General features: G+C 47.3%; 1 protein-coding gene across 6 annotated transcripts in view; it reads right to left on the bottom strand.

The window, feature by feature from the left end:
• Nucleotides 1–718: 718 nt before the first annotated feature.
• LOC109870221 (ribosome-binding protein 1) overlaps nt 719–24,516 on the bottom strand; it is a 46,455-nt gene continuing 22,657 nt past the window's right edge. For 3 of the 6 annotated variants that reach the window (XM_031804855.1, XM_031804854.1, XM_031804856.1), the window contains 18 exons: nt 22,565–22,682; nt 22,083–22,264; nt 21,497–21,631; nt 20,506–20,543; nt 20,274–20,385; nt 19,903–19,940; nt 19,041–19,131; nt 18,837–18,877; nt 18,458–18,593; nt 18,156–18,245; nt 17,799–17,891; nt 17,640–17,711; nt 16,545–16,616; nt 16,020–16,103; nt 15,782–15,874; nt 8,589–8,630; nt 8,142–8,453; nt 719–1,204 (listed from right to left, as the gene is read on the bottom strand). In XM_031804855.1, coding sequence (XP_031660715.1) covers nt 1,166–1,204; nt 8,142–8,453; nt 8,589–8,630; nt 15,782–15,874; nt 16,020–16,103; nt 16,545–16,616; nt 17,640–17,711; nt 17,799–17,891; nt 18,156–18,245; nt 18,458–18,593; nt 18,837–18,877; nt 19,041–19,131; nt 19,903–19,940; nt 20,274–20,385; nt 20,506–20,543; nt 21,497–21,631; nt 22,083–22,264; nt 22,565–22,682 — 1,788 coding nt within the window. In that variant the 3' untranslated portion in view covers nt 719–1,165. Of the gene's footprint in view, nt 1,205–8,141; nt 8,454–8,588; nt 8,631–15,781; nt 15,875–16,019; nt 16,104–16,544; nt 16,617–17,639; nt 17,712–17,798; nt 17,892–18,155; nt 18,246–18,457; nt 18,594–18,836; nt 18,878–19,040; nt 19,132–19,902; nt 19,941–20,273; nt 20,386–20,505; nt 20,544–21,496; nt 21,632–21,673; nt 21,709–22,082; nt 22,265–22,564; nt 22,683–24,516 lie in introns of all 6 variants that reach the window. The other 3 variants (XM_031804859.1, XM_031804858.1, XM_031804857.1) reach the window with 3 other exon arrangements.

A 24,516-nucleotide genomic window follows, 5' to 3' on the forward strand; every position in this document is an offset into this window, starting at 1 on the left:
AACAGATCAGATCAACAGATCAGATCAACAGATCAGATCAACGGAATGCAGCAACAGATCAGCAGATCAGATCAACGGAATGCAGCAACAGATCAGATCAACAGATCAGATCAACGGAATGCAGCAACAGATCAGATCAACAGATCAGATCAACGGATTGCAGCAACAGATCAGATCAACAGATCAGATCAACAGATCAGATCAACGGAATGCAGCAACAGATCAGATCAACAGATCAGATCAACAGATCAGATCAACGGAATGCAGCAACAGATCAGATCAAATCAACAGATCAGATCAACAGATCAGATCAACAGATCAGTCGTTCCACCAAATGAGTGAGTTTTGCATCCCTTCGCCATTTTAAGTATGAATTCTAACACCAATGTTGAATTTTAAAAGCTTGTCATAATTTCAATGAAACACCCTTTTAGTAGACCACTGAGTTAATTTTTGTTATATGAATAAGAATTGCTAAAGTGCTAAAACTCAGCATTTTCCACCACAAAACATTTTCTGGTGTTTTGTGGTGGAAAACGGAGTTGGTTAAGCAAAACCCGTTATCCATATATATAGACAGGCTAGGTATGGTTTCACACTTTCATTCTCCCCCCCCCCCCCCCCCTCAATTGCCCCTCTGCTGCACATAACAAGGTTCCTGTCCCTCCGTCACAAAGGCTGATTTAAGATGAAAATTGTCAACCCTGTTAAAGTCAAATCTGTTACAGTCAAAACCTGTTAGCTTTATTTGGCACTTTTTTTATTTAACACCGAGATGGGAAAACATTTTTATTGTGTTGAACATGTTCTCTTTATGACAGAATGAAAAAAAATAATAATAATCATAATAATCATAATAATCCCCCCCACCAAGTTACACATTTGATAAGGCACCGAATTGGTGGAACGACCCAGAAAGATTTTGAGACGGTTTTCCCCAGACACATTAAGCCTAGTCCCTGGCTAATACGTTTCTTTAAGGGAGACTCTCCACTGAGCTTGTATTTCAGTTCCGGAAGAGGCTTAAATCAGCGTGCGGGAAACTGGCCCTTAGATTATTTTTTTTTAATAGGAGTTGCAGCAATCAACTACTACAGTACAAGAACTAATAGTTTTGGAATGCATAACTATGATAATCATGTTTAAGTGTCACGTCTTCAGTCTCTTACACAGATGTTCCTTCCTTCAGTCCTGAACTCTCTTCCTGAAAGACAGAAACACAAATATTTACAACCCACACCCAATCAATTAATTCATCAAATCAATCATTGATGGACATGACAACAACAAAAAAAAATAAACAAAATGTATTATAATTGCATAACTAGGGCGGAATGAAATTGTCAGACAGTGATTGTCAAACAAATAATTAACAGTTAATTACCATGAGACATTTAAACACGTTTAGCATCTCTTAGCTTCCACGCACAGCCTACAAGCCATGAAATTGTCAGACAGTGATTGTCAAACAAATAATTAACAGTTAATTACCATGAGACATTTAAACACGTTTAGCATCTCTTAGCTTCCACGCACAGCCTACAAGCCATGAAATTGTCAGACAGTGATTGTCAAACAAATAATTAACAGTTAATTACCATGAGACATTTAAACACGTTTAGCATCTCTTAGCTTCCACGCACAGCCTACAAGCCACTGATGCAGACCTTTGGAATGTCTACATTTGAAAAAGTCTAATAGAATCCATGTAATATAACCTACACCTTCACAATACATTATTTATTTTAGACAGGTCTAAAGAAACATGATATGTGTGAGAAATAAATATTCCTAACAGTCTGGGACCGTTGTGGGATGCTCAAATTAATACAACAAATCACATGAAAATGTAAAAAAAAATTAAACTTTTAAAAGCAAATGAGGCTGATGCAACAGATCAGAACGTTGAGCTTAAAATATTAGGCTATTTATTCACATTATAAGCACAGAAATGCGCACCTGGCAGTAGGATATAAGCGTGAATGTTCCAAAATGCAATCAACTAGCGGGAAAACATGCCAGTTAGGCTCAACACCGAGTGTAAAGCGGGTTAATGTGCTTAAGTTTTAAAAGAAAGTTATTTGGCTACTTCAGTTGTGCTACAAAGGCCTATGGGCTAGGCTACATGAGGGCTAGGCTACATGAGGGCTAGGCTACATGAGGGCTAGGCTACATGAGGGCTAGGCTACATGAGGTGTGCGACTACGATTTGAATAAGTTGCAAAAGTGATAGGCTAATATTTTCACCCATCAGACTATTCTTAAAGTTGTCTTTATATATACACTAAAATCACACACACAGAGTGAAATTTGTTTTGATGTAGAATGGACCATTATCATGCACCGGGAGGCAGCGGGAGGAAAATACACGTCATCTTTGCACTTAAATAGCAAACGGAGGAGGCTCCCCCCCCCCCCCCATGTGTGGTTCATTTTCATCCCAGCCAGATAGCTTCTCTTTACGACAGGAGTATAGCCTATGTGCTTAATATTAGGACATTTGAGAAAGAAAGTATGCCTAGCCTATAGAAAGCTGATAGGATCCTCCTCTTATTAAGAGGCCATCACTTCTGTTCTCTCTCGCAATTGCATAGCCTATAGAAATGTTACGCAACATGAGCTCTCATGACGAGTTGGATTTTCTAAAACATTTGCATTGATGTCAGAGTGATTAGAGGAACAATAGAGTGCCGACTACCAGGCAACTATCAAGTTTGGTAGGCTACTAATGACCATCAGCAGCATCAGAGCTCGGAGAAGCCTAGTTACAGTCACGTGGAATTTGACTGCGGTCATGACTCGTGCCTGCCGTTGTGTAACCACACCTATGCAGCAGTTAAACAGTATTAGGTGTAGTCATTCAAGCGAAGGTATTCCACTAAGCATACCCGTTCATTCAGAGAGACTTTATATTAGTATGTTTCTGTGATCCCTGTGGGAATTGAACCCACAACCTTGGCGTAATAAAGCAGGGACGGATTGACCTCATTAGAGCAGTCCTGTAGAGTGTTGTGGTTATTCTGCTCCAGAGTGAATTTTAAGAGCTGCTGGAGTTGTGGTGGTGTTAGTTTTTTTTCCACATAACTTGAAATTCATTTTGTACATAATGTTGCAGCTACCGTCTCTTATGAACGAATAGAGCTTCTGAACATCAGAACAGCGATTACTCACCTCGAACTGGACAAAGATTTTCTATTTAACTAGTCTGACGCAAAGGGTATACTGTTTGTCATGACAAGGCCAAATCCCTGTCATCGGCGTGAAGAAAAAACAGATGGCGGGGTGCCTTGTCAGAATTCGCTGACGACTAGGTAAACCACCACTACCCAACGTTCAATCATTGGAAAACAAATTGGACGATCTATGATTAAGACTATCCAACCAACGGGACATTGAAAACTGTAATAACTTATGTTTCACAGAGACGGGGCTGAAAGACGACACGGATAATTTAGAGCTGGATGGTTTCTCTGTGCATCGGCAGGGCACTTACATCTGGTAAGACGAGGGGATGTGTCCATTTGTCAAAAACTGCGGGTGCGCAATGTCTAATATTAAAGAAGTCTCGAGGTATTGCTTGCCTGAGGTAGAATACCTCATGATAAGCTGTAGACCACACTATCTACCAAGAGAGTTCTCATCTATAATATTCGTAGCCATCTATTTACCACCACAAACCGATGCTGCCACTGAGACCGCACTCAACGAGCTGTTTTAGGCCATAAGCAAACAAGAAAAATGCTCAACCAGAAGTGGCGCTCCTAGTGGCTGGGAACTTGCAGGCAAGCTTAAATCCATTTTACCTCATTTCTACCAGCATGTCACATGTGCAACCAGAAAAACAACTCCAGACACTTTTACACCACATACAGAGACGCAAACAAAGCTCTCCCTCCATTTGGCAAATCTGACCATAACTCTATCCTCTTGATTCCTGCGTACAAGCAAAAACTAAAAGCAGGAACTACATTACCCAGAAGCCATGGATTACAGGTAACATCCGCACCGAGCTAATGGCTAGAGCTGCAGCTTTCAAGGAGGGGGGCACTAATCCGACACATATAACAAATCCCGATATGCCCTCAGACGAACCATCAAACAGGTAAAGCGTCAACACAGGACTAAGAATGAAACCGGTCTTGAAATATATTACGGACTAAAGTGAAACCCAGCCACGAGCTGCCCAGCCTACCAGATGACCTAAACACCTTTTGTGCTCGCTTTGAGGCAAGCAACACTAAAGCATGCATGTGAGCACCTGCTGTTCCAGAAGACTGATCACGCTCTCCATAGCCGATGTGAGCAAGGCACTTTAAAACAAGTCAACATTCAAAAAGGCGCGCGGCAAAACAGATTACGTGTACTCAAAGCATGAACGGACCATCTGGAAAGTGTCTTCACTGACATTTCAACCTCTGCCTGACCAAGTCTAATACCTACATGTTTCAAACAGAAACCATAGTCCCTGTGCCCAAGAAAGCGGAGTTAACCTGCCTAAATGATTAGTGTCCCGTAGCACTCATGTCAGTAGTCATGAAGTGCTTTGAAACACTGGTCGTGGCTCACAACACCATCATGCTGGAAACCCTAGACCCACTCCAATTTGCATACCGCCCCAACAGATCCACAGATGATGCAATCGCACTCCACACTGCCCTTTCCCACCTGGACAAAAGGAACACCTATGTGAGAATGCTGTTCTTTGACTACAGCTCAGCATTCAACACTATAGTGCCCACAAAACTCATCACTAAGCTAAGGACCCTGGGACTAAACCCCTCCCTCTGCAACTGGACCCTGGACTTCCTGACGGGCCTCCCCCAGGTGGTAAGGGTAGGTAACACACACATCCGCCACACTGATCCTCAACACGGGGGCCTCTCAGGGGTGCGTGCTTAGTCCTCTCCTGTACCTCCTGTTCACTCATGACTGCACGGCCAGGCACGACTCCAACACCATCATTAAGTTTGCTAACGACAAACGTTGCAGGAGGCCTGATCACCGACAACGATGAGACAGCCTCTAGGGAGGAGGTCAGAGACCTCACAAGTTGAAGGCGATCGATCTGGCTGTTGGAAAAGGAAATAGAGCTGCTGACAGCGTGGAGCATTGTAAAAAAATCCACTATCATCAACGGGTTTCGAAAGGCTGGACTGCTGCGTGTTGAAGAGGGCAGCGATCCAACATCGGATGAAGCAATTCAACTCCCGACACACCGAAGGAGATGACTTCAGTGGTTTCAGTGCACAGGAGGAGGAAGATCGTGACCAATGACTTTCTTGGTAGGCTACTGTTTACTGCCATTTAAAAAAAAATTGGTACAAGCCGTGTTTTGTTAAAGCCGATTTATTTTTGTTACAAGCCGTGTTTCGTTTAAAGGCTGTGTAAAGTTCATTTGTTTCAATGTACCGGTAGGCACCTGTGGCTTATAGACATGTTTCAATGTACCGGTAGGCACCTGTGGCTTATAGACATGTTTCAATGTACCGGTAGGCACCTGTGGCTTATAGACATGTTTCAATGTACCGGTAGGCACCTGTGGTTTATAGACATGTTTCAATGTACCGGTAGGCACCTGTGGCTTATAGACATGTTTCAATGTATCGGTAGGCACCTGTGGCTTATAGACATGTTTCAATGTATCGGTAGGCACCTGTGGTTTATAGACATGTTTCAATGTATCGGTAGGCACCTGTGGCTTATAGACATGTTTCAATGTATCGGTAGGCACCTGTGGCTTATAGACATGTTTCAATGTATCGGTAGGCACCTGTGGCTTATAGACATGTTTCAATGTATCGGTAGGCACCTGTGGCTTATAGACATGTTTCAATGTACCGGTAGGCACCTGTGGCTTATAGACATGTTTCAATGTATCGGTAGGCACCTGTGGCTTATAGACATGTTTCAATGTATCGGTAGGCACCTGTGGTTTATAGACATGTTTCAATGTACCGGTAGGCACCTGTGGCTTATAGACATGTTTCAATGTACCGGTAGGCACCTTATAGACATGTTTCAATGTATCGGTAGGCACCTGTGGTTTATAGACATGTTTCAATGTACCGGTAGGCACCTTATAGACATGTTTCAATGTATCGGTAGGCACCTGTGGTTTATAGACATGTTTCAATGTATCGGTAGGCACCTGCGGCTTATAGACATGTTTCAATGTACCGGTAGGCACCTGTGGCTTATAGACATGTTTCAATGTACCGGTAGGCACCTTATAGACATGTTTCAATGTACCGGTAGGCACCTGTGTTTTATAGACATGTTTCAATGTATCGGTAGGCACCTGTGGCTTATAGACATGTTTCAATGTACCGGTAGGCACCTGTGGCTTATAGACATGTTTCAATGTACCGGTAGGCACCTGTGGCTTATAGACATGTTTCAATGTACCGGTAGGCACCTGTGGCTTATAGACATGTTTCAATGTACCGGTAGGCACCTGTGGCTTATAGACATGTTTCAATGTACCGGTAGGCACCTGTGGCTTATAGACATGTTTCAATGTACCGGTAGGCACCTGTGGCTTATAGACATGTTTCAATGTACCGGTAGGCACCTGTGGCTTATAGACATGTTTCAATGTACCGGTAGGCACCTGTGGTTTATAGACATGTTTCAATGTACCGGTAGGCACCTGTGGCTTATAGACATGTTTCAATGTACCGGTAGGCACCTTATAGACATGTTTCAATGTATCGGTAGGCACCTGTGGTTTATAGACATGTTTCAATGTACCGGTAGGCACCTTATAGACATGTTTCAATGTATCGGTAGGCACCTGTGGTTTATAGACATGTTTCAATGTACCGGTAGGCACCTGCAGCTTATAGACATGTTTCAATGTACCGGTAGGCACCTGTGGCTTATAGACATGTTTCAATGTACCGGTAGGCACCTTATAGACATGTTTCAATGTACCGGTAGGCACCTTATAGACATGTTTCAATGTACCGGTAGGCACCTTATAGACATGTTTCAATGTACCGGTAGGCACCTGTGGCTTATAGACATGTTTCAATGTACCGGTAGGCACCTGTGGCTTATAGACATGTTTCAATGTACCGGTAGGCACCTGTGGCTTATAGACATGTTTCAATGTACCGGTAGGCACCTGTGGCTTATAGACATGTTTCAATGTACCGGTAGGCACCTTATAGACATGTTTCAATGTACCGGTAGGCACCTGTGGCTTATAGACATGTTTCAATGTACCGGTAGGCACCTGTGGCTTATAGACATGTTTCAATGTACCGGTAGGCACCTGTGGCTTATAGACATGTTTCAATGTACCGGTAGGCACCTGTGGCTTATAGACATGTTTCAATGTACCGGTAGGCACCTTATAGACATGTTTCAATGTACCGGTAGGCACCTGTGGCTTATAGACATGTTTCAATGTACCGGTAGACACCTGTGGCTTATAGACATGTTTCAATGTACCGGTAGGTGTGGCTTATAGACATGTTTCAATGTACCGGTAGACACCTGTGGCTTATAGACATGTTTCAATGTACCGGTAGGTGTGGCTTATAGACATGTTTCAATGTACCGGTAGGCACCTGTGGCTTATAGACATGTTTCAATGTACCGGTAGGCACCTTATAGACATGTTTCAATGTACCGGTAGGCACCTTATAGACATGTTTCAATGTACCGGTAGGCACCTTATAGACATGTTTCAATGTACCGGTAGGCACCTTATAGACATGTTTCAATGTACCGGTAGGCACCTGTGGCTTATAGACATGTTTCAATGTACCGGTAGGCACCTGTGGCTTATAGACATGTTTCAATGTACCGGTAGGTGTGGCTTATAGACATGTGCGGCTTATTTATGTACAAAATACATATTTTAAAAAAATTCAGTGGGTTTATATTCAGGTGCGCTTAATAGTCCAGAAATTACGGTAGTCATTTTCTCTCCACTAACCTGTGCCCCCGCACATAGACTCCCCCTGTATATAGCCTCGTTACTGTCGCCCTTTTATTCAGTAACTCTTTTGCTTCAAACTGCTTGCTGTTAAGGGCTTGTAAGTATTTCACGGTAAGGTTGTATTCGGTGCATGTGACAAATAAAATTGTATTTGATTTGAACATTCCGCTGAATGTGGCCCACGGTCATGTACCTTTAGCTGGGCTACGTCCTCTGTGTCAGCCTGTGGGGAGTCTCCTGCCTCTTTCAGAATGTCCAGCTGAGCCTGGAGTTCTACAGTCTTCTGAGCCTGGAGTTCTACAGTCTTCTGAGCCTGGAGTTCTACAGTCTTCTGAGCCTGGAGTTCTACAGTCTTCTGAGCCTGGAGTTCTACAGTCTTCTGAGCCTGGAGTTCTACAGTCTTCTGAGCCTGGAGTTCTACAGTCTTCTGAGCCTGGAGTTCTACAGTCTTCTGAGCCTGGAGTTCTACAGTCTTCTGAGCCTGGAGTTCTACAGTCTTCTGAGCCTGGGGGGTCAAGATCACATAAAATAAAAAACAAGTCAGTCAAATAACCAGTCACACAGACAGACAGCGACTAACTAAACAGTTTGTAAGCCAATGTCAAAGTTCTGCCCTCTTCCGATTGGCTGTTGCACGTACCTGTTCAAACTCCTCCGTGGTTTGACTCAACTGGGACTGGACCTTGAGACGCACAAAACATTAGGATATAATGCATTACACAGTGTCAGAAGATGAAGTGGCTGGACACTGAGATGTTTCCCCCCCCCCCTTGCCACAGACACAAATAGATAAAAGCATTAAAGAGCTTGTAATGACTTGCGCCCAGACACCCACCCACACAGACACACAGCCACCCACACAGACACCCACCCACGCACACAGACAGCCACACAGACAGCCACCCACGCACACAGACAGCCACGCACACACAGCCACCCACGCACACAGACAGCCACACAGACAGCCACCCACGCACACAGACAGCCACGCAGACACACCCACCCACACAGACACCCACCCACGCAGACACCCACCCACACAGACACCCACCCACACAGACAGCCACCCAGACACAGACAGCCACCCAGACACAGACAGCCACCCAGACACAGACAGCCACCCAGACACAGACAGCCACCCAGACACAGACAGCCACCCAGACACAGACAGCCACCCAGACACAGACAGCCACCCACGCAGACAGCCACCCACGCAGACAGCCACCCAGACACAGACAGCCACCCAGACACAGACAGCCACCCACCCACCCACCCACGCACACAGCCACACAGCCACCCACGCACGCACACAGCCACCCACCCACGCACACAGCCTCCCACGCACGCACACAGCCACCCACGCACGCACACAGCCACCCACGCACGCACACAGCCACCCACCCACGCACACAGCCACCACCCACGCACACAGCCACCCACGCACGCACACAGCCACCCACGCACGCACACAGCCACCCACGCAGACACAGCCACCGACCCACGCAGACACAGCCACCCACCCACGCAGACACAGCCACCCACCCACGCAGACACAGCCACCCACCCACGCAGACACAGCCACCCACGCACGCAGACACAGCCACCCACGCACGCAGACACAGCCACCCACGCACGCAGACACAGCCACCCACGCACGCAGACACAGCCACCCACGCACGCAGACACAGCCACCCACGCACGCAGACACAGCCACCCACGCACGCAGACACAGCCACCCACGCACGCACACAGCCACCCACGCACGCAGACACAGCCACCCACGCACGCAGACACAGCCACCCACCCACGCAAGACACAGCCACCCACCCACGCAGACACAGCCAGCCACCCACGCACACAGCCACCCACGCACGCAGCCACCCACGCACGCAGACACAGCCACCCACGCACGCAGACACAGCCACCCACGCACGCAGACACAGCCACCCACCCACGCAGACACAGCCACCCACGCAGACACAGCCACCCACCCACGCAGACACAGCCACCCACGCACACAGCCACCCACGCACGCAGACACACACCCACGCACGCAGACACAGCCACCCACCCACGCAGACACAGCCACCCACCCACGCAGACACAGCCACCCACCCACGCACACAGCCACCCACCCACGCAGACACAGCACCCACCCACGCAGACACAGCCACCCACCCACGCACGCACACAGCCACCCACCCACGCAGACACAGCCACCCACGCACGCAGACACAGCCACCCACCCACGCAGACACAGCCACCCACCCACGCACGCACACAGCCACCCACGCACGCAGACACAGCCACCCACCCACGCAGGCACACACCCACCCACGCAGGCACACACCACTCTGTGCCATGTCAGCGCATCACTCCACACCAGGCAATAAGCATCACTTCAAAAAAAAAAACTGGCTCTACAGTAGAAAACTAAACCCAAGCAGTGAGTGATCATGCTTAGAATAGAGAGTGAGCCAAGCTGTGGTTAGGGCAGCTGATAGTCAACACACTGGGTGGTTAAAACAAGCGCAGCTGCTGCGTACGGAGAGAACTGGACAGACTGGACACACCGCCTATAATAATACATGAATAATAACACCGACAAAGTCAAGACACTGGCCTCACAACATTCTTGAACTTGAGAAACAACCCAGGTTGACAGTGACACACCCATGTCTGAAGCATAGGAATACCCATGTTGCTAGGCCGTTCTCGTGTGTTCGTTAGTTCGGCATATATCACACACACAGTATCAGTTAAAAGTTTGACCACACCTACTCATGGGTTTCTTTATTTCTTTTCTATTTTCTACATTGTAGAATAATAGTGAAGACATCTAAACTATGAAATAACCCATATAGAATCATGTTGTAACACAACAACAAGAGTTAAAACAAAATACATTTTATATTTGGGATTCTTCAAAGTACACACCCTTTGCTTTAATGACAGCTTTGCACACTCTTGGAATTCTCTCAACCAGCTTCACGAGGAATGATTTTCCAGTCTTGAAGGAGTTCCCACATATGCTGAGCACTTGTTGGCTGCTTTTCCGTCACTCTGCGGTCCAACTCATCCCAAACCATCTCAACTGGATTGAGGCCGGGTGATGGTGGAGGCCAAGTCATCTGATGCAGCACTCAATCACTCTCCTTCTTGGATAAAGCCATTTAACAGGACTTGGTTTTTAACCAAATAGGGCTATCTTCGGTATACCACCCCTACCTTATTCACAACAACTGATTGCCTCAAATGCATTAACATTAAGGAAAGAAATTCCACAAATTAACTAGGCACACCTGTTAATTGAAATGATTTCCAGGTGACTACCTCATGAAGCTGGTTGAGAGAATGCCAAGAGTGTGCAAAGCTGTCAAGGCAAAGGGTGGCTACTTTGAAGAATCTCAAATATATTTTGATTTGTTGAACACATTTTTTTGGTTACTACATGATGCCATATGTGTTATATCATAGTTTTGATGTCTTCACTACTTTTCTACAATGTAGAAAATAGTAAAAAATAAAGAAAAACCCTGGAATGAGTAGGTGTCCAAACATTCGACTGGTACTGTACACAAAACAAAAATCACACACACAGCCTTGTTTAGCTCTGTAGCTCCTCTAACAGCCGGTTGCTGCTGCTGGAGTGAAACACGTTTTTATAAGCCCAGCCGATTGCGCAACAAAACAGAGTTTATGGCCACAATTTTTTAAACATTTATTTGTATTTTTCAACTCCTGATTGAAGTGCTCATCCTCATTTCACCCATTTGAATGGATAGGCAATACAGTAGGCAGGCTATCAGCGCACCACCCACCACCTTGCAATCTAAGCTGGAGACGGTGTGCATTTTGAAATCATATATTTAAAATTGTTTTTTTTTTAACTTCATATGATGAGAAATGTCTCACCTTTTGCTTCAAAGTCAAAAATCACAGCATAGAAACGTGGAGGCAATTATTTGTATTTTATAAAGACTCATAAGCCGTTGAAACCAGGATTTTTCTCCTCTTCTACTGGTTTTCATAATTAAGTTTCTTTCGTTGTCCAGAAGACAAAAAGGCACCAGCCGGGTCATATTAACGACCCAGCCGGGTCATATTAACGACCCAGCCGGGTCATATTAACGAGGCAAGCCAGTTAAGAACAAATTCTTATTTTCAATGACGGCCTAGAAACAGTGGGTTAACTGCCTGTTCAGGGGCAGAATGACAGATTTGTACCATGTCAGCTCGGGGGTTTGAACTTGCAACCTTCCGGTTACTAGTCCAACGCTCTAACCACTAGGCTACCCTGCCGCCCCTCCACTCTAACCACTAGGCTACCCTGCCACCCCTCCACTCTAACCACTAGGCTACCCTGCCACCCCTCCACTCTAACCACTAGGCTACCCTGCCACCCCTCCACTCTAACCACTAGGCTACCCTGCCACCCCTCCACTCTAACCACTAGGCTACCCTGCCACCCCTCCACTCTAACCACTAGGCTACCCTGCCGCCCCTCCACTCTAACCACTAGGCTACCCTGCCGTCCCTCCACTCTAACCACTAGGCTACCCTGCCGCCCCTCCACTCTAACCACTAGGCTACCCTGCCGTCCCTCCACTCTAACCACTAGGCTACCCTGCCGTCCCTCCACTCTAACCACTAGGCTACCCTGCCACCCCTCCTCTCTAACCACTAGGCTACCCTGCCACCCCTCCACTCTAACCACTAGGCTACCCTGCCGTCCCTCCACTCTAACCACTAGGCTACCCTGCCACCCCTCCACTCTAACCACTAGGCTACCCTGCCACCCCTCCACTCTAACCACTAGGCTACCCTGCCACCCCTCCACTCTAACCACTAGGCTACCCTGCCGTCCCTCCACTCTAACCACTAGGCTACCCTGCCACCCCTCCTCTCTAACCACTAGGCTACCCTGCCACCCCTCCACTCTAACCACTAGGCTACCCTGCCACCCCTCCACTCTAACCACTAGGCTACCCTGCCACCCCTCCTCTCTAACCACTAGGCTACCCTGCCACCCCTCCACTCTAACCACTAGGCTACCCTGCCACCCCTCCTCTCTAACCACTAGGCTACCCTGCCACCCCTCCACTCTAACCACTAGGCTACCCTGCCGTCCCTCCACTCTAACCACTAGGCTACCCTGCCACCCCTCCACTCTAACCACTAGGCTACCCTGCCACCCCTCCACTCTAACCACTAGGCTACCCTGCCGTCCCTCCACTCTAACCACTAGGCTACCCTGCCACCCCTCCTCTCTAACCACTAGGCTACCCTGCCACCCCTCCACTCTAACCACTAGGCTACCCTGCCACCCCTCCTCTCTAACCACTAGGCTACCCTGCCACCCCTCCACTCTAACCACTAGGCTACCCTGCCGTCCCTACACTCTAACCACTAGGCTACCCTGCCACCCCTCCACTCTAACCACTAGGCTACCCTGCCGTCCCTCCACTCTAACCACTAGGCTACCCTGCCGTCCCTCCACTCTAACCACTAGGCTACCCTGCCTTCCCTCCACTCTAACCACTAGGCTACCCTGCCACCCCTCCACTCTAACCACTAGGCTACCCTGCCGTCCCTCCACTCTAACCACTAGGCTACCCTGCCGTCCCTCCACTCTAACCACTAGGCTACCCTGCCACCCCTCCACTCTAACCACTAGGCTACCCTGCCGTCCCTCCACTCTAACCACTAGGCTACCCTGCCGTCCCTCCACTCTAACCACTAGGCTACCCTGCCACCCCTCCACTCTAACCACTAGGCTACCCTGCCACCCCTCCACTCTAACCACTAGGCTACCCTGCCGTCCCTCCACTCTAACCACTAGGCTACCCTGCCGTCCCTCCACTCTAACCACTAGGCTACCCTGCCACCCCTCCACTCTAACCACTAGGCTACCCTGCCGTCCCTCCACTCTAACCACTAGGCTACCCTGCCACCCCTCCACTCTAACCACTAGGCTACCCTGCCACCCCTCCACTCTAACCACTAGGCTACCCTGCCACCCCTCCACTCTAACCACTAGGCTACCCTGCCACCCCTCCACTCTAACCACTAGGCTACCCTGCCACCCCTCCACTCTAACCACTAGGCTACCCTGCCGTCCCTCCACTCTAACCACTAGGCTACCCTGCCACCCCTCCACTCTAACCACTAGGCTACCCTGCCGCCCCTCCACTCTAACCACTAGGCTACCCTGCCGTCCCTCCTCTCTAACCACTAGGCTACCCTGCCACCCCTCCACTCTAACCACTAGGCTACCCTGCCGTCCCTCCACTCTAACCACTAGGCTACCCTGCCGCCCCTCCACTCTAACCACTAGGCTACCCTGCCGCCCCTCCACTCTAACCACTAGGCTACCCTGCCACCCCTCCACTCTAACCACTAGGCTACCCTGCCACCCCTCCACTCTAACCACTAGGCTACCCTGCCACCCCTCCACTCTAACCACTAGGCTACCCTGCCGCCCCTCCACTCTAACCACTAGGCTACCCTGCCGCCCCTCCACTCTAACCACTAGGCTACCCTGCCACCCCTCCACTCTAACCACTAGGCTACCCTGCCGTCCCTCCACTCTAACCACTAGGCTACCCTGCCACCCCTCCACTCTAACCACTAGGCTACCCTGCCGTCCCTCCACTCTAACCACTAGGCTACCCTGCCACCCCTCCACTCTAACCACTAGGCTACCCTGCCACCCCTCCACTCTAACCACTAGGCTACCCTGCCACCCCCTCCACTCTAACCACTAGGCTACCCTGCCACCCCTCCACTCTAACCACTAGGCTACCCTGCCACCCCTCCACTCTAACCACTAGGCTACCCTGCCACCCCTCCACTCTAACCACTAGGCTACCCTGCCACCCCTCCACTCTAACCACTAGGCTACCCTGCCACCCCTCCACTCTAACCACTAGGCTACCCTGCCACCCCTCCACTCTAACCACTAGGCTACCCTGCCACCCCTCCACTCTAACCACTAGGCTACCCTGCCACCCCTCCACTCTAACCACTAGGCTACCCTGCCACCCCTCCACTCTAACCACTAGGCTACCCTGCCACCCCTCCACTCTAACCACTAGGCTACCCTGCCACCCCTCCACTCTAACCACTAGGCTACCCTGCCACCCCTCCACTCTAACCACTAGGCTACCCTGCCACCCCTCCACTCTAACCACTAGGCTACCCTGCCACCCCTCCACTCTAACCACTAGGCTACCCTGCCGCCCCTCCACTCTAACCACTAGGCTCCCCTTCCGTCCCTCCACTCTAACCACTAGGCTACCCTGCCGTCCCTCCACTCTAACCACTAGGCTACCCTGCCACCCAGCCTAGTTGTTGCATCTTTAGATTTGCCCTCCATGTTTTTTAACAGAGATGTTTTATCTATTTTTATCTCAGTCACATGAAACCGCTAACATTAGTTTTTTCCCCGAACAGTATTTTCCCACAAATGTCATTTTCTTTGGCTGCTTCATTACAGTAGTTGTTATAGTAATATAGCCTTTTAACTGTGTGGACGATAGGCTTGCTATTGTTTCACATTTCAATTCATCTCTTAATAAAACATTTTAAAGCCCATTCTGTGTATGCATGCATAAGCATTTCTATTGGTCACATTATTTTTACAATTTGGAACAAATGTAACCGTTTGCTAACTGGTTAATGTGGGTCGGAAAGCCGGCAGCGGAATCGACTGAAATGTTTATTCATTTCATAAACCTTCCTAATTAGACTGTTCTGATGACTATATTATTGTGGTAGCGATCAGTTTTCAGGACCCATGACCATGACCTATAACCTCCGATGCATCCTGACCTCTGGCTCCGTTGGTCCGTTCTGTGCCCCGGCCTCAGGGACCGCCTTCTGGCTCTGAGCGTGCTCCGTCGCCTCACTCAGCTGACCTCTGACCTGGAACAGGAAGCTCCAGGGGTTAGGGACAAGAGGGAGAGAACTGGGATACACAAACTGATACACACTCTAAGTTGACCTCAACAGGCGACCCGCTGATGTTTCCGGTCAGGACCACAGGAAATAGGTGCGCACTCACACTTACCGTAGCCAGCTCTTCCCTGTGCGTCTGGGCCTGCGTCTGGGACGACTCCAGCTGGCTCTGAGACTCTGACAGCAGCTTCTTCAACTGGAGAACAGACACACAGAACAGACAGACTCCGTAATGTATTACATTCTATGGTCACTCACTGTCAGCCATGCGATTTAGTGAGACGGAACACAAAACAGCCTTGTCATATCAGATTATGTTTTTCCAGTGTACCGGTGACTGTTTCTGCTATATGAATGTTGATGTGTATAACTAGTGTACCCATCTATGGTCTATATAATAATATGTTTGGTGGGTGCCTGTATGTGTCCTATTTCACACACACACAGGAAAATGTGTTTTTTTGCATATCCCAACACCCTGAGCGACACCATCGGAGAGTGGGGTTATGGTCTGCATTCATCAACGGTGACCCTGGAGCAATTAGGGTTAAGTGCCTTGCTCAAGTTCACGTCGACATCATTTCCACCTGGTCGGCTCGGGGATTTGGACAAGGAAGGAAGGAATGTAGATGTGTACCTGTGCCATTTCCTCCTCCGTCTCAGACGGCTTCTCCAACTGGGATTCCAGAAGCATCACCTGCTCCTTCAGCTGCAGAGAGAGGGACAGAGTGAGGGGTCCATTACTAAAACACAGCATCAGTCACTATACCAGACCTGATATTAAAACATCCAGACAGTCACTACACCAGACCTGATAATTAAAACATCCAGACAGTCACTACACCAGACCTGATAATTAAACATCCATCAGACAGTCACTACACCAGACCTGATAATTAAACATCCATCAGACAGTCACTACACCAGACCTGATATTAAAACATCCAGACAGTCACTACACCAGACCTGATAATTAAAACATCCAGACAGTCACTACACCAGACCTGATAATTAAACATCCATCAGACAGTCACTACACCAGACCTGATAATTAAAACATCCAGACAGTCACTACACCAGACCTGATAATTAAACATCCAGACAGACACTACACCAGACATCCATCAGACAGTCACTACACCAGACCTTATAATTAAACATCCAGACAGTCACTACACTAGACCTGATAATTAAACATCCAGACAGTCACTACACCAGACCTGATAATTAAACATCCAGACAGTCACTACACCAGACCTGATAATTAAACATCCATCAGACAGTCACTACACCAGACCTGATAATTAAACATCCATCAGACAGTCACTACACCAGACCTGATAATTAAAACATCCAGACAGTCACTACACCAGACATCCATCAGACAGTCACTACACCAGACCTGATAACTAAAACATCCAGACAGTCACTACACCAGACCTGATAATTAAACATCCAGACAGTCACTACACCAGACCTGATAATTAAACATCCATCAGACAGTCACTACACTAGACCTGATAATTAAACATCCATCAGACAGTCACTACACCAGACCTGATAATTAAACATCCATCAGACAGTCACTATACCAGACCTGATAATTAAACATCCATCAGACAGTCACTACACCAGACCTGATAATTAAACATCCATCAGACAGTCACTACACCAGACCTGATAATTAAACATATCACACGAAGCATTATGAACATTAATTGATTTATTAAACCTGTTCTATGCTTTGGTTTCCTGTCTTCAAGCTCTCTGCAGTCTCCTCCAGAGTACGTACTTGTTCCAGGGCCTAGTGTGAGTAGAGAGGGTGTGGTTTAGAACAGGGCCACAGACGGAAGAGAGGAGATATAAGAAAATGTAAACACTGCTACTTCACCTTCTTCAACTGGTCCTCAGAGTCGGCCATCTTGGACATCCACACCAGCTCCTCCCCCTCAACACTCTTCTGAAGGTTCGTCAGCATTCCTTCCTGTGGTTGGAGAAAGATCCATGACATGTAGACCACAACTCGCTCTCACACACTTGTGTTTTTATGAAAGGAGGAGGTTTTGTTTCACATCTTTATCGATGCAGGCGTTGGAGGATAAATTCAGCACATCTATTTCCCATCCACACCTCGGTCTCTCTCAAACATGCTATTGTCTTTATTTGTAAAAAGTCTGTAGGCCAAATTTCTAGTTTATGCAGGTGACTGTAGACCAATTGGGCATGTTGTATCAGTGTAAGTCCTTACCGTTTCAGCCAGGACTGTCCTGTACTGGTCACACTGGGCCTGCAGTGTCCCGTGGCTGTCCTCTGCCTCCTTCAGTTTCTCCAACAGCTCCTGGAATCAAAACACCACAGACAGAACCAATAGGAAAGTCAATGGACTTTTGATTAAAAAATGTTATATTCGTCTTCGGTGCTCTGGTTTACAGGTAAAGGGTAAAAACCAGACACTACACAGACTGCATTATACATTGTTAACATACTACATAACCATGACTTCTGTCAGACCAGACCAATCAATAATCATTTATTATGGCTCAGTCTTACCGGCAGCTCTGTGCTCGGCTGGGACTCTTGGCTCTGCTGGACCTGAGCGAGGATCTCTTGTACCTTCTGTGATTGGTCCCTGGCTTCCCTTAGCTCCTCTCGTAGTGATTTCATCATAGCTTCTCTCTCTGCCAGACTAATGAAGAACCAAGGGGACAGAAACAGTCTAGTTTCCTTTTTCTATAGAGCCAGAAACAGTCTAGTTTCCTTTTTCTATAGAGCCAGAAACCCATATAGCTTCATTTGTATTGTTTCACTGTAAAGTGTGTAGCCATTTTGAAGAGCCTTTGAATCCCATTTGATTTTGATATTCCATAAAAAGGAACGAAACAATTTCAAAATAATAAGTGGGTTTGGTGATGAGCAACGTTCCACGTACCTGGTTTGTAGCGCGGCCAGTTCTGCTGCGTTGTGCGACTGCTGAAACAACAAAACAGATCCTTCACGGATACAGATCACGTTGCTAGACAAGCAAGGAAACTATAGCCTGGTCTGAACGAACGCCAATAGGAGTTGGCTATACAGCACAAACAGGCCTGGGACCAGGCTAAAGGTGACTGTAGGAGAGGAAAGGGGAACGTACAGTGGTGCTGCTCTGGGCCTGTTCAGATTCTTCTTTGAGTTGAATCTCTTCCTCTTCTAGTGTTACTTCCTGACTCTCACTCTTCTCCAGACTGGATGGAAGAGCACATGGTTAACCAGCGTTAGACAATGGAGTGTTTTACTGTATTACAGATGTATGGAATTGATCATTTTTTTGTAGAGTTGTGCACAAGACATAGGACTAGAACTACTATAACTGACAGTCCTATTCGAGTCACTGTTCTGTCCCCTGGTAAATGTATTACTGTGGAACAAGCCAATGTTCTGTCCCCTGGTCAATGTTCTGTCCCCTGGTCAATGTTCTGTCCCCTGGTCAATGTTCTGTCCCCTGGTCAATGTTCTGTCCCCTGGTCAATGTTCTGTCCCCTGGTCAATGTTCTGTCCTCTGGTCAATGTTCTGTCCCCTGGTCAATGTTCTGTCCCCTGGTCAATGTTCTGTCCCCTGGTCAATGTTCTGTCCCCTGGTCAATCTACTTCCCTGGAACAAGCCAATGTTCTGTCCCCTGGTCAATCTACTTCCCTGGAACAAGTCAATGTTCTGTCCCCTGGTCAATGTTCTGTCCCCTGGTCAATGTTCTGTCCCCTGGTCAATGTTCTGTCCCCTGGTCAATGTTCTGTCCCCTGGTCAATGTTCTGTCCCCTGGTCAATGTTCTGTCCCCTGGTCAATGTTCTGTCCCCTGGTCAATGTTCTGTCCCCTGGTCAATGTTCTGTCCCCTGGTCAATGTTCTGTCCCCTGGTCAATGTTCTGTCCCCTGGTCAATGTTCTGTCCCCTGGTCAATGTTCTGTCCCCTGGTCAATGTACTTCCCTGGAACAAGCCATCAATAAAATGATAACATACCCATTGAGTAGCTGATCAGACTCTCCTGAGACATCAGCCTGGTAAAAAAAAGGTTTCAATATTAAGATGACTTTATTGGTCTGCTTTATCTCAAACCCTCTGGAAAAAACACACACACACGTTGGAGCAGGGGACTGCCACACTGGGCGCCATGGAGCAGTTGTGGTGGGATGGTAAAGTGCCTTGCTCAAGGGCATAACGGCAGGCAAATGCATCTAGGATTTGATATAAGCAACCCGTTGGTTGCCAGATATATATTTTTTGGCAGACTCACTTCTCTAACCACCAGGCTATATGTCAACCCAAGTTAACCACCAGAACATGTCAATATTCATCATGGAAAAACTGTTGTGTAAATATAGAAATGGTACCGATTTTAGCGCAAAACTTTGGGGCGCTACGGGAGAGTTTAGTAGTTGTTCCATCTCTTCTTTAAGCTGTTTCAGTTCTTCCTGAAGGGACACCACCAGGCATCTGTCCTCACTAAAATAAAAAAAGAGATACACATGAGAATGTTCCGGTACGTAATAGCAGAATTAAACAAAGCTGGTGACTGAATCAAACGGATGATTTAAAACAGGTAGAGGGGGGACCTAGACGTACCTGTTAGGTGCCTGCTCGGTCTCAGCTGTAGTGACCTCCTGTCGCGACAGAGTGAGAAGATCATAAGAAAGACAAAATCTATAGTTTTCTCAATACCCTTCTTTGGAAACAAGAGGGCTCTTTCCAATGGATACAATTCTGCCTAGACATGTCGAAATAAATACATGTAAATAACCGATTCCGCTAGCGACTCAGAGAAATACCCGATTCCGCTAGAGACTCAATAGAGAAATACCCGATTCCGCGAGCGACTCAATAGAGAAATACCCGATTCCGCTAGCGACTCAATAGAGAAATAACCAATTCCGCTAGCGACTCAATAGAGAAATAACCAATTCCGCTAGCGACTCAATAGAGAAATAACCAATTCCGCTAGCGACTCAATAGAGAAATAACCAATTCCGCTAGCGACTCAATAGAGAAATAACCAATTCCGCTAGCGACTCAATAGAGAAATAACCAATTCCGCTAGCGACTCAATAGAGAAATACCAAATTCCGCTAGCCACTCAATAGAGAAATACCCGATTCCGCTAGCGACTCAATAGAGAAATACCCGATTCCGCTAGCGACTCAATAGAGAAATAACCAATTCCGCTAGCGACTCAATAGAGAAATAACCAATTCCGCTAGCGACTCAATAGAGAAATAACAAATTCCGCTAGCGACTCAATAGAGAAATAACCGATTCCGCTAGCGACTCAATAGAGAAATAACCGATTCCGCTAGCGACTCAATAGAGAAATAACCGATTCCGCTAGCGACTCAATAGAGAAATAACCGATTCAGCTAGCGACTCAATAGAGAAATACCCGATTCCGCTAGCGACTCAATAGAGAAATACCCGATTCCGCTAGCGACTCAATAGAGAAATACCCGATTCCGCTAGCGACTCAATAGAGAAATAACCAATTCCGCTAGCCAAAGTTCATGGCCATCCCACTAGCACAGTGACAACAGAACAGAGAATGTCTGAGAGTTGAAATACTTACGGGAGTCATAGCTGCCTCCTGTTTCATTTCTTTGAGCTGCTTCAGCTTCTCTTGGAGTGACGCCAGCTGAACGTCTCGGTCTTGAAGACTGGAAGAGAAATGATTGGTGTTGTTGAGAAAAGACCAACTCCACATCTATATAGAGAGAGAATTATGGAAGGACAGATCAGAAATTACCTCATCTTTAGCCGTTCCAACTCAGTGGAGTTATCCTACAAAACATAAACAAACATAAATTCAGACATCTTTAGAAGTGGATCAAAAAGAACAGTGGATAACATGGTTTCCACCTCCACGCCATCTCGGGACAAGATGCTTACTAGCCCCAGAGAGGTTTGGAAACAGACACTCCACACTTGTGATTACTTCCTGCAAATACTTTGAATGAATTTGCCACTCTCCCATTGACGGTGCTCTGAATCTTCATCGTGGATGTTTACAGGAAGTAAATTCATGTTTAGTCTATGAGTTTTAAAACTCTCTGGCACTACTAAGGACTGGTTCGCGCAGTGTGCAAGTGCTGGTTGGGAGCAGTCTAGGCTCCTACCTAAACGATAATATCATATTATCTAATCTGATAACTCACCTCCAAGTCCTCATTCTCATCTCTGTTCTGGCTGGCCTCGAGAAGTACATTAATGGATCCCACCTGGTCCTCCAGCTGTCCCTTCTCCAGCTCAGTCTGCTCCAGCTGGGCTGTGAGGGCCTCCAGCTGGGTCCCACGTTTCTTCAGATCATCCTCTACACTGCCCAGATGGACCTGGAGATCTGGAGGGACAGCAGACAGCGCTACAAACTATCAACATTGTTTTTAATCAATACTCAAAAAATAACTTATTCACCTGTAATTTTAAAGAATATAATAAATGTAGGTTAAGATCGTCAGTGAAAAACAACGTGACTATAGGTGCTCTGATTTGTTTCGTTGGTCAGCTTATTAAATCATCCAAAATACATTAAGGTCGAACTTGAGGTAAGTTTCAGCACGAGTCTACATGGACTTCAATGGAGCACTTTCGTTAGACATGGCACCCGTTAGACATGGCTGAAACGTGAACAATACTCTACCTGAAAGGGTGCTAGCATCCTGCTGGGCTTTCTCCAGGGTCCTCTGAGAACTCCTCAGCTCCTCACTGACCTCCTCCAGCCTCCTCTGCAGCTCCTGTTCACTCTCGGCATGACTGGCCTGATCGACAATAGATAGTATTCTGTAATACCCTGAGCATGCTGTCACACTGCAGATAGTATTCTGTGATACCCTGAGCATGCTGTCACACTGCAGATAGTATTCTGTAATACCCTGAGCACGCTGTCACACTGCAGATAGTATTCTGTGATACCCTGAGCATGCTGTCACACTGCAGATAGTATTCTGTAATACCCTGAGCACGCGGTCACTGAAGTAAGTTATGACATCCATCCATCTTATGCCATTTAGCTGAAAATTTGATCCAAAGCAACTTAGTCACGCGTGAATACATTGTTACACATGGGTGGTCCCATTGGGAATTGAATCAATGACCCTTGGCGTTGCCGATCTGTACCGACTGGGCCTCTACTTATTATGGTCTCGCTACTGTATCTGCATGGCCTGCCTGATTATGGACGGAGGGTGCACACCTTACTCACCACCAGAGGGCAGCAGAGGATAAATACAATATCTCTACTATATTGTCCAGCTACAGAGTTAATAGGAACTATAAAACTGACGAGCAAAAGAGAGCGAGCGCAAAACAGATGGATAAGGATACAGGCATGGCATAAAGGGTCTGGAGTTTATAAATTCACTTAATAGGCCCTTTAATTACATAACATTCTGATGATAAACTTCAGGGCTGGTACAAGAAGAGATCGTAGTTAAAATGATTAAACATTAAGTCTTGACCATCAAGTAAAAGACTCCACACATTATGATAAACAGCATTCCATTAGGATGTAGCTAATGTACCCATGATAAACAGCATTCCATTAGGATGTAGCTGATGTACCCATGATAAACAGCATTCCATTAGGATGTAGCTAATGTACCCATGATAAACAGTATTCCACTAGGTTGTAGCTAATGTACCCATGATAAACAGCATTCCACTAGGATGTAGCTAATGTACCCATGATAAACAGCATTCCACTAGGATGTAGCTAATGTACTAAACACAGCTGGGTTGGATGGATCCCATGATAAACAGCATCCCATTAGGATGTAGCTAATGTACTAAACACAGCTGGGTTGGATGGATCCCATGATAAACAACATTCCATTAGGAAAGGGGAGGGCAAACCTTTTGGCTTCAAGGCCACATCGGGGGGCTGCATTTTTTTTAGGGGACCAATTGTTAAAATCAATATGCGGGAGCCTCCAGAGTGGCGCAGCGGTCTACAGACCCAGGCTTGAGGCATCACTACAGACCCAGGTTCGATCCCAGGCTATGTCACAGCTGGCCATGATTGGGAGACCATTGAGGCGGCGCACAATTGGCCCAGCGTCATCCGGGTTAGGAGAGGGTTTGGCAGGACGGGATTTCCTTGTTCCATTGCGCACTAGCAACTCCTGGTGCTGGCCGGGGGCAGTGACACAGCCTGGGGTCGCCAGGTGCACAGTGTTTCCTCTGACACATTGTTGCGGCTGGCTTCCGGCTTAAGCGGGCATTGTGTCAAGAAGCAGTGCGGCTTGGCTGGGTCGTGTTTCTGAGGACGCACAGCTCTCGACCGTCGCCTCTCCCGAGTCCATACTGGAGTTGCAGCGATGGGACAAGACTGTAACTACCAATTGGATACCACAAAATTGGGGAAAAAAAAAAATGGAGGCCGGATTGAAGTGCCCAGCGGGCCGGATACAGCCCGTGGGCTGTACTTTGCTCCCCCTTGCATTAGGATGTAGCTTATGTACTAAACACAGCTGGGTGTGCTAGCGTTTTAAACTGCTGGTCAGCAGCCTTAGCCGTAGCCTTAATAAGGGAGTCAATTTCACGCGATATGTATTGAATTCAAAATAAAATAAATCGTGAATGTGAAATAATGGA

This window comes from Oncorhynchus kisutch, linkage group LG25 (assembly GCF_002021735.2).
Source record: "Oncorhynchus kisutch isolate 150728-3 linkage group LG25, Okis_V2, whole genome shotgun sequence".
Classification (NCBI taxonomy): domain Eukaryota; kingdom Metazoa; phylum Chordata; class Actinopteri; order Salmoniformes; family Salmonidae; genus Oncorhynchus; species Oncorhynchus kisutch.